Source organism: Typopeltis vanoorti, chromosome 8, assembly GCF_054136105.1.
Source record: "Typopeltis vanoorti isolate ZY-2024b chromosome 8, IOZ_Tvanoo_1.0, whole genome shotgun sequence".
In the NCBI taxonomy this organism is placed as follows: domain Eukaryota; kingdom Metazoa; phylum Arthropoda; class Arachnida; order Uropygi; family Thelyphonidae; genus Typopeltis; species Typopeltis vanoorti.
The window spans coordinates 122,451,561-122,468,281 of NC_143556.1; the positions used below are offsets into that span (position 1 = coordinate 122,451,561).

Genomic DNA, 16,721 nt, shown 5'->3' on the forward strand with positions numbered 1-16,721 from the left:
GTGTATCCTTTTCCTCTGTCCAAGGAAGCAGTCACTTTATTGTAATAAGTAAGTAGATTACTAAAACATCACCTCCTTTTAGCAAATCCATGCTGTCCATCAAAGATAATACCATTGTTATCAACCCAACTCTGGATCCTAGTTCTCACAAGCTTCTCCAACAACTTAACCACAACACCTGACATACAGATAGGCCTATAGTTTGATACTTGAGTTCGATCACCTCCTTTATGAAGTGGCACAGTCTTGCCCTCCCTCCACTCCTTAGGAACTTGACCGAGTGCAAGACTCATATTAAAAAAATATGTCAAGGCAAATGTCAACTCCCTGACACATTCTCTCAGAATACATGGTGATATATTATCAAGTCCTGCAGCCTTATTAACATCTAGTTTACTCAACTCCCCATACACCTCTTGCTCACCTACAGTCAGTCTCTCCTCCCCATTATCAACTGCTCTCAATCCCTCCATGAAGTCACATTCATAAGATTGAAAGATCTTTATGAACTGCTCATTAAGTATCTCCACCACACATTCTGCATCAGCTGTCTTTATCCTATTTTCTCCGATCAATGTCATCCTTCCATAATTATTCTTTCTTTTGCTGGCTGCATATCGAAAGAACTCCTTAGGATTCTTTTTGGCTTCATTAGCCAACTGCTGTTCATACCTCTCTTTAGTTACCCTCACCAACCAAGTCACCCTCCTTGCTTGGTCTTTGTAGACCTCGTGGAATTAGTTATTTCCACTTTTCTTATGCTGCCTCCACAATGCCCTTTTTCTCTGTATCACCTGCTTAACATCTTTATTTATCCATCTCACATCCACCTTATTTAACCTTCTCACCCTTGGAATACATTTAGACATTGCATCTACTAAACAGTTTTTGTAGATGCAATGTCTACAAAATGAAAATCCCCCAAGCTGCATTGATCTCTTTTCCAACTAACTCCTCATTTCATGCTACATCTGCAAGCTGTCTCCTGAGTTCTTCATAATTACCCCCCTTGTAGTTCTACATATACCCTTTTCTCACAGAGGTCCTCACACTGCTGGCAACCACCCAGGTAATCACCTCATGGTCACTCTCACCAATTGATGGATGATTTGACACCTCATTTACAATTACATCCTCTGATGCGATGACTAAATCCAAGACCCTCAATCCTCGTGTGCCCTCTGTTACATACTGTCTGGGGTAGTTATCCCTCAAAAACTCAAGAAACTCATTTTCTTTACTTCCAGTTGCTATCTCATCATTCCAGTCTATATTGCCATAATTAAAACCCATAATGATCATCCTTTTCTTATTTAATTGGCTAATTTGATTGTACATTTCATTATCACCACCATCCACATTACCTGGTCTATAACAACATCCCACCAAGTATTTGATTCTATTTACCTCTTATCTCACACCATACTGCCTCAAAACCACTGGCACTATTTCCCTCTTGCATCTTCACTTTATATGGACATAACTCTTTCTCTATCATCAATAGCACTCCCCCTTCCTTTTTACCCCCTTTGTCCTCACCAAACACATCATTCCCTCCCATCTCTATTCCTGTCAGGATGTCATCCTGATATATTATATCAGGATGCAAAAAGGAAGATAGTAATCACCTGTCCTGAAATCCTCATGTGCTGAGAAGGTGGCATTTAAGAAAATATCAAGAGCAACTAAAACTCATATGTGTATTCCACCATATCTGAACTTTATGGTCATGAATGTTTCTCTGTGGTGCACATCAATCAAACCACCCATCACTTTTGAAACAACACCAAAAATGATCCTATTCATTGAGAACACATTTGTCTAGAAAATTATTTCAACGATTTCACCCAAAGATAAACCACCAGGCATCCTTTATAAAATATGGATACTTCTGTATCCATTGTATACAAATTCACCAAATGATCTTGGCACATATTATGTTATATCAAACCTTTTTGCATATTCCATCATCCATCTACATCCAATTATTTAATGCACAAAGTGCAGAACACTAATTTCCTTCTTATCTATATTGATTGAGAACTGAGACCTCTGTTGTTTGTGCTTCTGTGTTTCCTGACGTTATCCAGTGAGAGCCCAATTGATTGAAGCAATTATAAAGCAGAACTGATTGCACTATAGATTGTGCATGTGCATATGCATACAAAAAAAAATGCTACCAAAAAGTGTATAATTTATAATGACCCTTTGTGATCTTTACTGGCTATCTTGTGTGTAATCAACATCCAGCGCTTTATTAAGGAGGATCTTTAGAACTGAGTAGGTATCAGTTCTTCTAAAGATCCTCTTCCACACCTAGCCCACCCAGGAGTATACAAAATACAATGCACATGTAACATACCATACATAGGGGAAACAGGGCGAACTATCCCAATCAAACAAGACGAACACAAACGACACATTAAATACCTCCATTTTGGGGAAACCGGCCTTTCTGACCATGCACTCCAAACATACCACAGAATTGATTGGAAAAATACCAAGTCCCTACACTGCACCAAAACCTGGTTTGAGAGAAAATTTAAAGAGTCATGTGAAATGCTCAAACACAACCCAAATCTCAACAAAAATGATGGCCTAACCATTTCAAGAATGTGGAGGACCCATCTACAACCTGTATAACAACCTAAACTATCCATAGAAAAATACCACTACAAGAAGACAATCTGGTGAATTGTTTGTAACATTCAACAGGAACTGAAAGAAATCATATTTTAACAATCAGAACTTACAAATCCAGAAGAATATTAATACATGAGGATTTGAGCAGTTTATTGTAGTTGTATTTATTTATCTATTTATTATTATTATTTTTTTTTGTAATTTTTTATTTATTTTTTCATTTTTTTTTTTTTATCACTAGAGGTCAGGCTAGGGAAAAGGACTAGTTAATTACATTGATTTTGTTTACCGGTATACAGGGTTAGAACATGTAGCTTGGTTCCTTATACACTTGTATCCTTCTGATGATGACCTCAATACAGGGGTCGAAACGTCAAGCTTTATTTTATTAGTAATTAATAAAATAATCTGTTCAACACGTGTTTTTTTGTGTCCCTAAATTTATAAATATGAATGCTGATCACCGTATAACCTTAAAAGAAAGTATCTATCAGAATATGATAAATGGTAAAGTGTGTGTTATATTTTTCACACACAGGTAGGTCATCAGCCCTCAGGAAATAAGAATGTATTTGATGAGTGTGACATGTGCAGAGCCTAGCAAAAGCAACTTCCTCTCTTTTGTTTCAACATTGACTAGATTGTCAATACAGTCATACCCCGACTTACGCAAATCCGGAGTTACGCGGTTTCTTATATGTACGTATTCCCATCCCACTTGACGCCTCACCACTAGTCGTATCTTTCCGGCGATGGCTGCATTTGCCAGTGTCACACATGCTGTGAACAAGCACTGACATGTTTCGTGCGGTCTCCATTCATACACGATTTTTATAGTCTACAAACCTTGTGATTGTTTAATGTTATGTTCTTGATAAAAATTTTATCACATAAAAAATAATAATGTCATCCAAAAGAAGCAAGTCCGATTCTTCTACAGCTAGCAAGAAAAGAAAAACATTGACTTTGGAAATAAAACTCAACATTATTAAGGATTTTGAAGGCAGAATGAAAATTTGTGAGCTAGCAAAGATGTTTGATCTACAGGAATCCACAATAAGAACAATCATAAAAGAAAGGTTTACAGATTTTGGGGGACATAGATTCAAATGAGGAATGAATTGTAGTCACAAGGCAAGGAATAAAAAAATCATTAGCTTGCTATGAAGAAATTTTGCATGACAAGAAAAAGACAATATGCCGTCAGATGAATCTATTAGATTTTATGAAACCATCGACATCAAAATAACTTTCTTTTTTTTTATGTTCGAAAAACTACATTTATGATTATCATCATCATCATCATCATCAAATTCCTGCCATGTACCCTCAAGGGGTGCACAGGATATGACAGTACTACATGAAAAAATTACATCATTACTAACTTCCTATCTACAATTTTCCTCCAAATCAGTCTGTTACTTGTCAAGACTCCAACATTATCAGATCTTATATTTCTATCGTCTAAGGCACTTTGTACCGTATCAATCCACCTATATCTTGGTCTTCCTCTGGGTCGTTTTCCTGCCAACCTGGCAGAGAACACTTGTTTTGCTAATCTTTCCTCTCCCATTCTATTTAAGTGACCATACCATCTGAGATTAGCTCTGCTGACGCATTCCTGGATGCTGACAATGTCAAGTTCTTTCCTAATATCCTCGTTTTTAATATGATATTGCCATTGATGCCATCTGTTCACGCCTCTAATCTTTCTCAGGACTCTCATATCTGCGGTCTCTAGTCTTTGGTCAAGTGTTTTACTTCTGACCCAGCAGAAATATAATTTATGATTATATTTCTTAAAAAATATAGGTGTTTTTGTAAACCTTTGGTCCCAATTGTATGTTTGTATATTTATAAATTACGTGCTAAATTATACTCCGAATTACGCAAATTCGACTTACGCTCTTTTTGTTGGTCCCACCTACCATGTAACTTCGGGATATGCCTGTACTTAATTTCGGGCTTAATATCATGCAGTTTGTTTGTCAGTGCTTCCTGCCATGATGATTTACCATAATGCCATGAGAATTGCCCAGTTGATGACAACTGGGCAATTTGCTTTGATCTTCTAAAATGTCTATAGCTTGTATAGAGAACTGTCAAATAGTATGTGGAAAAAAAAGTATGAGCTGATCTAGCAGCTGCATCTACAGTCTCATCTCCCTTAATTCTCATTTCCCAAATATTTTTTCAGTGGGGAGCAGTCTGGTGGTTTTCTTTTAAGTGATATCCTTGCCTTAATTTTTTTGACGAGTAGGTTCTCATCAAATGGAACCATTTTTGGAATTGTTTCTTGAGTGAGACTGTACGTCATTGTGATTGATGCACTCCACAGAGAAGCACTTATGATCATAAAGTTCAGGTATGGTGCAAAATTATTGCATAGCAGGATAGACAATGAGTTTGAGTTGCTGTTGACATTTTCTTAACTGGCACCATCTCAGCATAAGAGAATCTCAGGAGAGGCATGGTGGTGGCTAGCTTACTTATTTGCATCCTGATATCTTTTGGTCTGTTTAAATCTTTTGTATTTCTTTTTCATCTTTCCATTTTTGACATGCACTGAAGTAAGCTAGATGATCCCCCCTGACATTTGACACATTTAGCTTTGTTTGTAGAGCAAGATTTGTTTTCATGCTCTTTACTAACACATCAGGCACAGGTGATAGAGCCACAACAGGCAGTTTGGACATGCCAATATTTTTGACATTTAACCACGCTACCGGCCAAGACATGTATAGACGTTCAAGTTATCATGGATGCGAAGTGCTTATTAAAATTGTAATACCATTGATATTACATTGAAATATGTGATGGATACGAAGCGTATGCGGATGCGTATTTGATCCATAATGGACGGTAAGGTGGTTAAACCATCTTAGTATATTAGGGATGTACAGGCTAACAGGGCAGTTGAGATACCCTGTTTCTACAGATGTTGGAGGATTAGGTGTATCAAAAAGTATGGATGATGTTCTTGGTCAGAATCAAATGACCATCCCTATGGATCAGGATGCACTTCTTACCTGTCAATCCTTTATCTTTAAGTTTGGAACATATCTATTCATCAGTAACATGAAGGAGAACCTATTTTGAGATCACTCCTCCAGCAGAGTTGAGTGTTTTATGAGGTGCTACTATAACTTGTAATCCACTCATTAATGTTTCTCTCTGAGTATAATAAATTTAGTTTAATCCTTTATCCAAGTGTAAATAAACAAAGTTTGCACCTGAGATATCTTCAGGACTGAGGCAACTCATGGTAAAGGTGGACCAAGCTCTCATCACTCCTTGTCTTAGTATCTCCTGTAATGCAAAGCACATCTCCTTGCAGAGATGTATAATGCTATGCATTAAGGGAAGTTCCACTACCCAGACCGGTTTCAACCGTTATTGAGGTCTCGTCAATGGGAGCCAGACCCAGAGGTGGTGATACTAATGTGGAAGCAATGGACAAGTCATAATTACCTATATGAGTTGCCAAAAGGTGTCTCACCTTATTATTAAAATTACTCTGGATTTAGAGAAAGATGTTGGAATTTTTTTCCACTTTTCTAAATCCAGAGTAATTTTAATAATAAGGTGAGACACCTTTTGGCTTAGTATCTAACAGTTTCTGAAAGAATATCTCCAAAACAAAGTTTCTTAATTGTTTTTTGAGAGACTGCCAGTCCTAAACCCTTTTGAATAAAAAAGGTTTGACATTTTCCCTAATGGCTTTACATCTGTTGCATGGATGATCGGAAAAATTGGTACATTCATATTGATATCACGTCTTTTGTTTCTTACTACTGTTATCAAATGTTGTATCTTCATTATCAATACTTGGTTGGGACATTGTTAGGAGACATTTGCAGATGAAGAAATCACTATCGAGATTTTTTTTTTTTGTTTGGCTCCATAGCTCCTGACCCATCACATAGACACACACACATGGATGCCTACTGATCAATAAGCATTGACTGTACTCAGGCGTGGGATGCCAGGGCTACTCCAGATGCTATACCAGCAGCAGAGCAAGCCTTGGGTCCTGATCCTGGGCCATGGGGGAGAGAAAGATTTACTGCAACACCGTTCATCCTTGCAGTCAACCCCATTAGCTAATTGATCCTGGCTGGGCCATCCAGGACCACCCATCTTACCAAAGCAGAGAGTAAAGCAGAGCTAGACTACTAGGATCCTCCTTTATAGGTGTCCATGGGTCACACTGCATGGGAAACACAGCAGTGTGTTGGATTGCAGTGATGGTGGTCTGGAAGAAAGGATAGTAAAAAAGACTCTGGAAAAGTATAGCGAAGAATATGGGAAGAAAAGCAAAGAAAAAGGGGATGAATGAAAACGGCCAGCACCTCTACAAACAGCTGCCACAGGCAGTTTGATGTTACAGTGAATTTAACATTAAGATTTTATTAACTACTCTTATTTTCTCAGAGACATCATCTTTCCTGCTGAGAGAAACTGCCTCTGAAAAAATAATGAGAACAGTAGCCTAGCTGACAAATCCCACTTCCAGCTGTTGCAAGACTGGACTAAGCTATGGTAATAGCAACAAAGATCTGTTGTTGTTTACTCTGAGAAGTGACAACTTCCCAGGCTAGTAGTGGTCTGAAGGTGCAATGAGTGTTTTCTTGGCTCACATGTGTTTCCTGATTTTCCTGAATACACCGGGGCGTAGGGCTGACCACTTTATTCTGTAAATGACTTGAGGTCCAATGATTAATTAACCCCACCGCAAGGTAAAAGAGGGAAAAGGAAGGTGAGATGAGATGAGATTATATGACACATCTATAAGAAATTCTTGTTTTTCTCTATTAACTGAGCATGTGCAAACAAAACTGTGCACATGAAGAAATTTCATGAATAGGCTACTTTTATATGGAAGACATAAATTAAAACAGCTAAAACCAACTGGATTCTGATAGAATGTGGAAAGATTGAAGGAGAACAAACCAAGAAACAACCCTAGAAGCACTTTCCAAATGATGAGGAGATTAACAAACCCTTCACTAACATAAATTTTCAACTGATGATGAAAATAGAAAGTTTTTGGTGGAACAACTTTGGAATGCTATGGACTACTTGAACATTGTCCAATCAAGATCATTCTCATCATCTTACAGTTTATCTCTCTGGTAGGGTAGCAGTTACTTCCAGCAAGAATAATATGCATAAAGCATTGATAGTGAGAAAGCTAGGGGATACATTCAAAACTACATTAGTCAGCATTCTGTGAAAATTTGAGAACTTACTGAGTCTGTGCCCTGTGAGTTGAGGCTGTTCTGAGAAGTAAAGAGCAATCCTGCATAATTACTAATATAATAAACTTTCAAGCATTAAAACCACTTAAACTACTATTGCTATTTATGATATTTTTATTAGTATTATTTTTAGTATTATTTCAGGCCATCATGGGGTCAAAAAAATTCATCACTCATCACATTTTTCTCTCTTAATTATTTACTCTGAATATACTTTTCCTTCCAGATTTCTCACTTTTGAACTAGAAGCCAGCAGTAATTGTGTTTATGACTCAGTAACTATTAAGGATGGCATTGGTGATTCTGCCCATTCACTGGGTCGCTACTGTGGACAGGTAGTTCCTCCCATTATAAAATCCACAAATAATTCCCTTACAATCCAGTTTTCTTCAGATGATATTATACATGCTAAAGGATTTAGAGCTGCTTATCGCACAACATTTGGTGAGAAGTAATTTCCATTTCATATCATATACTGAAATTATTTCATATTTACTTCTGTTCATGTTTACATTGTGTTCTAAAAATTAGTAATTTGTCAAACATTTTTCATTGCATTTAATTGTATATTATTATTGTTATTATTTAACAGACCTACGTGGAGCCCAAACAATTCACTATAGTTTTGCTCCAATTAACATACAGGTTAACTCTAGTTAATTTATAATGAAAAGGTAAAACATTGTCTCATCCATTTCCAAGTAAACTTATGTAAATGTAAACAGTGTCTCAGTAATTATTTTATTATGATTGTGAAAAGGACTTCTAGCTAGAATAGTTAACTGTGTGAAAGAATTGCTGCTTTGTAATCAGCAGGTTGTGATTTTAAATTGCATTGTGATCTGTATGTTTGTATTAACATGTTCACTGCCACGCTCCTTGGGCATAGTTTGTTAACGCATGCCAAGCACTTTCACTTCTATAATGTCAGTATGAGTTATCTGATAGTTGGCTTATCAGACAGAATTTTGTTTCATACGCCAACTACGAGTAATCTCGTATCACCCGCCACCTATGTCTTACATGTGCTTCAGAGTCAGTGACGTTCAGCATTCAATGCAGTAAGGTTTATTGCATCTATTCTTACAATTATTTAGAATTATCTAAATAAAAACCTTCAATTATGCCATGGCCAGTAAAAGAAAGCTTACTGATGAAGAATTAGAAGCTTAATGCTAATGTGAGCAATGTAAATGGAATGAATTATTTGGTTCCGATTCCGAAGATGATTATAATCCTACAGACGACTCTAGTGATGAATTATTATTATTATATAACACATCCGCACGGTTAGCCTAGTGTCTGTGTGCTTCGCAACCATATGCCTGGGGAAGGAGTGTCCTGGGTTCGATTCCTGTCAGTGATGTGAGGAGCTTAAGGACCTTCCTCAGCCATAGCCAAATTAGCCGGTCTTGGGCATGGACAGTAGGGTTTTTTCCCCAGTTTATCCTGGGAGTTTTTCATCCCACAAAGCAGGCAAACCAGCCTTGAGAACTCAACATTATGGACATAGAATACACCGGGGCGTAGGGCTGACCACTTTATTCTGTAAATGACTTGAGGTCCAATGATTAATTAACCCCACCGCAAGGTAAAAGAGGGAAAAGGAAGGTGAGATGAGATGAGATTATATGACACATCTATAAGAAATTCTTGTTTTTCTCTATTAACTGAGCATGTGCAAACAAAACTGTGCACATGAAGAAATTTCATGAATAGGCTACTTTTATATGGAAGACATAAATTAAAACAGCTAAAACCAACTGGATTCTGATAGAATGTGGAAAGATTGAAGGAGAACAAACCAAGAAACAACCCTAGAAGCACTTTCCAAATGATGAGGAGATTAACAAACCCTTCACTAACATAAATTTTCAACTGATGATGAAAATAGAAAGTTTTTGACTGAAAAGGATGAAATCATGCAGCATTGCTATGATTACTCAGCTAGTCCTCAGAACACAGTGGCCTTATGGCGACTTCCCCATTTTAAGAGAAGAGGAAGAAGCAGCAATTAGTTCTTTTAAGATGGGAAAATCAGCAGGCATAAATGGAATAACTTCAGAACTACTGAAATCAGGAGGAGAAAAATCTATTCTAGATGCCCTACTCAAAATTTGACATGATGTGTGACATAAGGAATCATGGCCTAATCATTGGTGCAGCTTTGTTCTGATTCCTATTCCTACAAAAAAAAAAAAAAAGGAAATAGTATAAAATGTAGCAATTATAGAACTATCGGTTTAATAATCAGTTATCCAAGCAAAATTTTCCTAAAAAGCTTATTATGTAGGGTTGAGAGGAAAATAGAATGTATACTTTCATGAAGCGGGATTCCATTAAAACAGGAGTACAATAGATAATTATTTACATTATTTTATTTTCATTGGAAAAAAGTATATTGAATATAATAAAATACTATGTTACAATTATATATATATATATATATATATATATACACACATATACAGAAGGTCTTCAATTCAGTGTGGTATCAGGAATTGTGGAGAAGTAGTATTGAATAGATAATAAAATAGTATGCCTAATTAAAACTCTTTACCAATCCTCAGAAATGAATGGCAACTACAGCCAACCTTTCAAAATGGAAAGAGGCGTGCATCAGGCTCTCTACTTTCACTGATGCTTTGTAACCTTTCATTGGAATATATAATAAACTTAGCCTTGGAAAAGTGTTGGAATTATAGTTGGTATCAAAAAGATCAATAATCTCAGATTTGCCGATGACATTGACCTAATAGCAGAGAATGAACATCAGTTTTCAAGAATTAACAGACAGAGTTTCTAAGTGATTGTGAATTAAATATCAGCATTCATAAATCAAAAACATTGTTTTCAGGCTATGAGCCTATGAAAATTTTAGTTAATGATAAAAATTGGAAGAAGTAAAAAGATTCACCTGCTTGGGGAGCATACAAACACAGAGATGGTTGTAAACATGACATTAAATCCACTGTTGCCCTTCAGAGGTTAGAGCCACTTTGGAAAGACAATAAAATACAGCTAATGACAAGACTCAACTACATTTATATCAACAAGGGTATAAATACACAGATGCTATACAGGCTACTATACAGATGATAGAGTTGGGCATTGCTAAAGGAAGATGAGATGACTATTGGCCTTCGAGATGAAGTGCTACAGAAAACTTTTGAAGATACCATACATGGCACATATAACAAATGACAAGGTTAGAAGGAAGATCCACTCCATTGCTAGAACACAAAAATATTATTAATTATTATTAATAGATCTCCAGGAAGTCAGGGACTCATCGAAGGAGGCCACATGCTATATATACCAGCTATCATATTTGTTTCTGAATTCATTCACACTGATTGCACACACAGTGATAGAACACACAATGGCAATTCATTCCAATCAGGCACCACTCTATGAGAGAAAAATCTAGATCTTATCCACTTCTTAGCGGCATTCATTCTCAGCTTCCAAGGATGCCCTCTTGTCCTTTCCCCACTCTCCATAAATTGAAATCCTGTATGAAATCCTTGTCCAAGTCAAAAACCTATTCAAATCTTTCTGAAAGGAATTAACATCAGCAGTGCTACTTATAATTCTTCCCAACTTTACATCATCGACAAAAAACTGAAGATCCCCAGTCAGTCAGTCGCCATGATATATCGTGGGGACTGACTGACTGAGTGAGAACCAGCCTTGCAGCACACCCAGTACCGTCGTCAGGGTGTAGCATAGAGGCAGCCTACCTTACGGCACAGCTTAATAAGGGCGCTCGTTCAGCCATATTGCAGTAGGCGCTGTCACTATGCTAACAATTCCTGTTAGTGTAGCAAGTGTGGAAAGAAGTTTTTCCAAGCTTAAACTGATTAAAAATTATTTGCGAACAGCAATTACCCAAGAAAGATTGGTTGGTCTAGCAACTGTATCAATAGAGGTGGACATAGCTTATAATTTAAATTTAGAAGAGCTTATAAACAGTTTTATTGTGCAATATCCCCGTAGAGCAAACATTTTATTAATATTATTATGTAATCGTCTTGCATTAATGTTTCTCTTGTAATAAAAACAAAATAGTAATTGAAGATTTTCTTATATTTTTGTCTTATAATCCATCAGGGGTGATATTTAATTGTTTGCCTCAGGGCACGATTTAATCTGCCAACGACCCTGATCACACCACTGGTTACTTTCCTTTTTTGAGACACTGCTCCATCATACACAACCTCCTGGTATCATTCAGGGAGCTGATCTTTGTAACCAATATACTATCTATTCCCATCCTCTTCTGGTTGTACTTATCATGTGGTAATCTGTCAAACACTTTGCAAAGTCCAAGAATACTGCTGTATATGATTCTCCCTTATATAATACACTTGTTTCCTTATCATAAATTGCAAGTGAATTGTTAAAACATAGCCTACCCTTTACAAATCCATGCTGACCATCATAAACAATGCTGTGTCCATCAACCCAGTCCTATAATCTATTCCTAACCAATCTCTCCAACACCTTGACCACAACTGCAGTTATACAGACTGGTCTATAATTGGAGACTTCTGTCCTAGAACCATGCTTATGGAGTGCTAATATTTTGCATTCTTTCCACTCCTTAGGAACACTACCCACTGCAAGACTTTCATTAATTAACCAGGTAAAGGGTATAGCCAGCTATAATGCACATTCTTATGAATACATGGTGATGTGTTATCTATTTGCACAGCCTTATTAACATCTAACTCAACCAAAACCAGATACACCTCTGATTCTTTCACTTCCGATTCTCCTAATACTTGTCTCCCTTCTATATATTGCACCACATCATTTACACCAGTATGATATACACTGATAAAGTGCTTGTTCAATAATCCCACTATATCCTTTGTTTCTGCTGTTATGATTATCCACCAGTGTCAACCTGCCATAATTATTCTTTCTCTTGCTTGCCATATAGTGGAAAAATTCCTTGAGTTAACCTTGATCTGACCAGCTAATCTCCTCTCATACTGCAGCTTTTCTTTCTTTACCATGGCCATCACCTTTCTAGCCTGCACTTTATTTTCTTAATGGATCTGATCACCACCAACTGTCTTGTACCTCCTGTATAGGCATTTTCCTTTCTAGCACAGCTTGCTTTATTTCACTGTTCATCCATTTCACTCTTACCCTATTTACTCTCTTAACCCTTGTTATGCAGTTATACATTGCTTGTTTCAGATACTTACTGCCTTGAGTTTCCATACATTGTCAGCATCTTTTCCGCTCAGCTCATCTTTTCAACGTACTGATGCTAACTGACTGCACAGCTTCTTATAATCACCTGCTTTATACTTCCACATATATCCATTATTGGCGGTAACCATTTCTTGTTTCATCACTTCCCAAACAAGCACTTCATGATCACTCTCAGTAACTAGTAGCAGTATCAACACCTCATTAAAAACTACATCTTGTGAAGTTATCACCAAATACAAAATATTAAAGCCTCTATTAAAATCACTCTCCTCATTATATCTCCATTATATATTACTGTAATTAAGGTCTCCCATCATGATCTCCTTCTTTTTACACTCCTAACTAATTTGTCTAAACATTTCACAATCAGTATTCTCTGCATTCCCTGTCCTATAACAGCACCCTATCAGATATACTAACATGTTTATTTCCACTTCCTACTATACAGAATTCAAAATCTGCATGCACTATCAACTCCCACACATTTTGGACACAATTCCTCAGCAATCATCATCATGAGCACTCCCCCCACCTCTTTTTACATTTCTATTCTTCTGAGAAAATTATATATCCTATTTCTATTCCCGACATCACATCCTCCTCAGACAACCAAGTTTCACTTATTCCAATTATCTTTGGGCATACTGACTCAATCAGTGCAACAAACTCAGCTCTCTTGTTTTGAATATTCTTTATTCAAAACAAGAGATTCTTGTTTTGAATAAAGAATTTATTCAAAATTCTCTATTCTATCTGCTATATCACACCTCTCTCTCTCTCTCTTCGGTATGGCCACTCCCATTTTCTTGATCCTGACTCTGATTTCCATTCCCACTTGTCTCATCCTCACCTTTATGTATTCCATCACCTTGTGCTGCTGCAACCACATCTTCAACTTCGTATCTATCTTCCTCCTGTCATACAATCCGTTTGGTTGTGCTATCCTGCTTCACAAGTAGACTCTTATCATTTACTACATTGAATTCTTGACTCTGTGCTTTTTCAGAAAACAATAACCTTTCTAAATATCTAGCACCAAATCCATTCAAATGCAATCCATCAACTCTAAACCATTCCAACTTTCTTTCAAATCCACTCCACAGATTTAAAAATTGAATCCCATTTGCTTCATACAACTCAGCCATCTTGCTATTCATTATCGCTTCTCTCCTTGTCATTTCACTGTTGTCATATTTGGGCAACACACCTACAGCTTTTCCTACAACATTATTCGCTTTACCTGCTGCAAGAACTTCCTAGTCTCTATCAACATTCTTTTTTTGCTAAGTCATTTTTGCCCACAACTACCACTAATTTTGATGCTTGGTCTTTCCTTTTCTGTAACACATCAGTTATTTGCTTAATTGTTCCACTAGAAAGCACTTTTTTGTGTACTTTATTTGTCATGACACCTCCAATGATCGAGTCCCCATACAGTGATAATGATATACGACTATCCTTTGACTCAATTTTGCAATACTAATTTCCTACTTCTCATTCTCATCAGCCAATCTCATCTTTAGATGTTTAATATCCTCTTCCAGATGTTTCATTTCGAATTTCATTTCATTTTCGCTAACTTTTGTGTAAGCTCATCTACTATGGTCCCACCACTTGCTCCCATTTCTAGTTGCTCTGATCCATCAAGATGCTTTTCACATATGCTAATGCTTTCCTTCTTCTCATTTAACATGCTTGCTGCCACGCTCCTCAGGCATAGTTTGTTCTTGCATGGCAAGCCCTTTTTGTGTCTTCAAGGTCACTACGAGTAATCTCATAGCTGACATATCAGACAGAATTTTGTTTCATACGCCAACTACGAGTAATCGCGTATTGATGAGTCAATGGTGTTGTGGCGATAGACTGCCGTTTCGGCAATACATAAAAAAAAAACACATAAATATGGCGTGAAATTCTATGAGCTATGCAAATCAAATGGATTGGTGATAAAAATAAAAATTTATACAGGAAAATCTGAATCCTGTTTAGCAAAAATGGGTCACAAATATGATATTGTATTCTGATGTTTCATATTTGTGATATATATCACAAATATGATACTGTATACTTGATGGAAGAATATTTAGACAGGGTTTATGTATTGTATAAGGACAATTTTTATAATTCTGTAGCTCTGACGGAATCGCTTACTGACAGAAAATCATACGTGTGTGGAACTCTGATAAATTTTAGGAAAAACAATCCACCAGATGTTATTCAGAAGAAACTAAATAAAGGGGAATTTGTCTGGCAATGAAGAGGCCCTGTTGTAGTCAGCAAATGGAAGGATAAGAGGGAAGTTCTTTTGATTTCAAATATGCACAAATTTCAAATAGTTGAAATGCAAAATCAGAATGGTTAATTTCAATTAAAAACAAACATCGTTAGGGATTATAATTTGGGGATGCCAGGCACCGATCTTTCTGATCAAATGCTTTCTTACTATTCCACCTTACAAAAGACAATTAGATGGCCAAAGAAATTGGCAATATGCATTTTTGAGGTATACATTCAAACTGCGCATAAATTTTATAACATGATTACTGGAAATGCAATGACTGCATTAAAATTTAGAGATCAATTATCTCAGTTTTTCTTGGAATGGATGAGCTTATACAATCAGAGAATATCAGGAGGAATTGGGATTTTCGTTATTTGGAAATTTTACCACCAAGAGAAAAAAAAGAATTGCCCAACAAAGCTATGCCGGTGTTTACACGAAACAAACGATCACGCGAAACACGTTCTTATTGTCCTGTTTGCCAGGAAACACCACCATTATGCATGGAAAATTGTTTTAAAATCTGCCATTCTTAATTTGAATAAATTGTTTTTTCTATTTTATTGATTGGTTTTATTTTTATTGATTTTATTAGTTTTAAATTGATTTACAAATTCCGTGTTATACTACGGATTAACTTGCGCTTGGCATAGGAGGTTGGTAATCGACATACGAGTATATTCGTAGTTGGCTTCTGCGACACATATATAATATATAATATTTTATTTGAAATTATTTCCCTTCTACCAAGCCCCCAGACGTACTCTCCGCTTTACTCAGAATCCAGGAGTCCAAATTAAGGTAAATATTATTATTATTTTTTTATTATTATTCAGGCCTCCAAGGAGTCAAAAGACTCATCGAGGGAGGTCCTTTCTAAGACATAAAGTCTGTCAAGACTCATCGAGGGGAGGTCCCCCCCCTGAGAAACACAAAGTTTATCATACCACTCCTTAAACCCACTGACCGTTCTCGCTCCCACCACTCCATCAGGCAATGCATTCCACGGCTCAACCACCCTCCACACAAAGAAACCACTCCTTACCCTCTTGCTCACAGTTTCCTTTCGTAACTTCCAGGGATGGCCTCTTGTCATCACTCCTTCCCGCTGATCAACCAAGCGAAAGAACTCCCCGGTGTCAACCCTGTAACCACCTCTCAACAGTTTAAAAGTCTCAATCATATCACCTCTCCTTCTTCTATCCACCAAACTCTGCAGTCCACATTCTCTCAGCCGATCCTCATAACTATCCTTGTACAGTCCTGAAACCATCTTTGTCATCCAGCTTTGTATCCTTTCCACAGTT

At 36.9% G+C, this 16,721-nt stretch overlaps 1 protein-coding gene across 1 annotated transcript in view; it reads left to right on the forward strand.

Moving 5' to 3' along the window:
* Positions 1 to 16,721, forward strand: part of Cubn (Cubilin) — a 2,223,842-nt gene that overhangs the window by 1,808,220 nt on the left and 398,901 nt on the right. Inside the window, exon 60 of the mRNA XM_090396294.1 lies at positions 8,131 to 8,348. Within this exon, the coding sequence (XP_090252420.1) occupies positions 8,131 to 8,348 (218 nt within the window). The remainder of the gene's footprint in view (positions 1 to 8,130; positions 8,349 to 16,721) is intronic.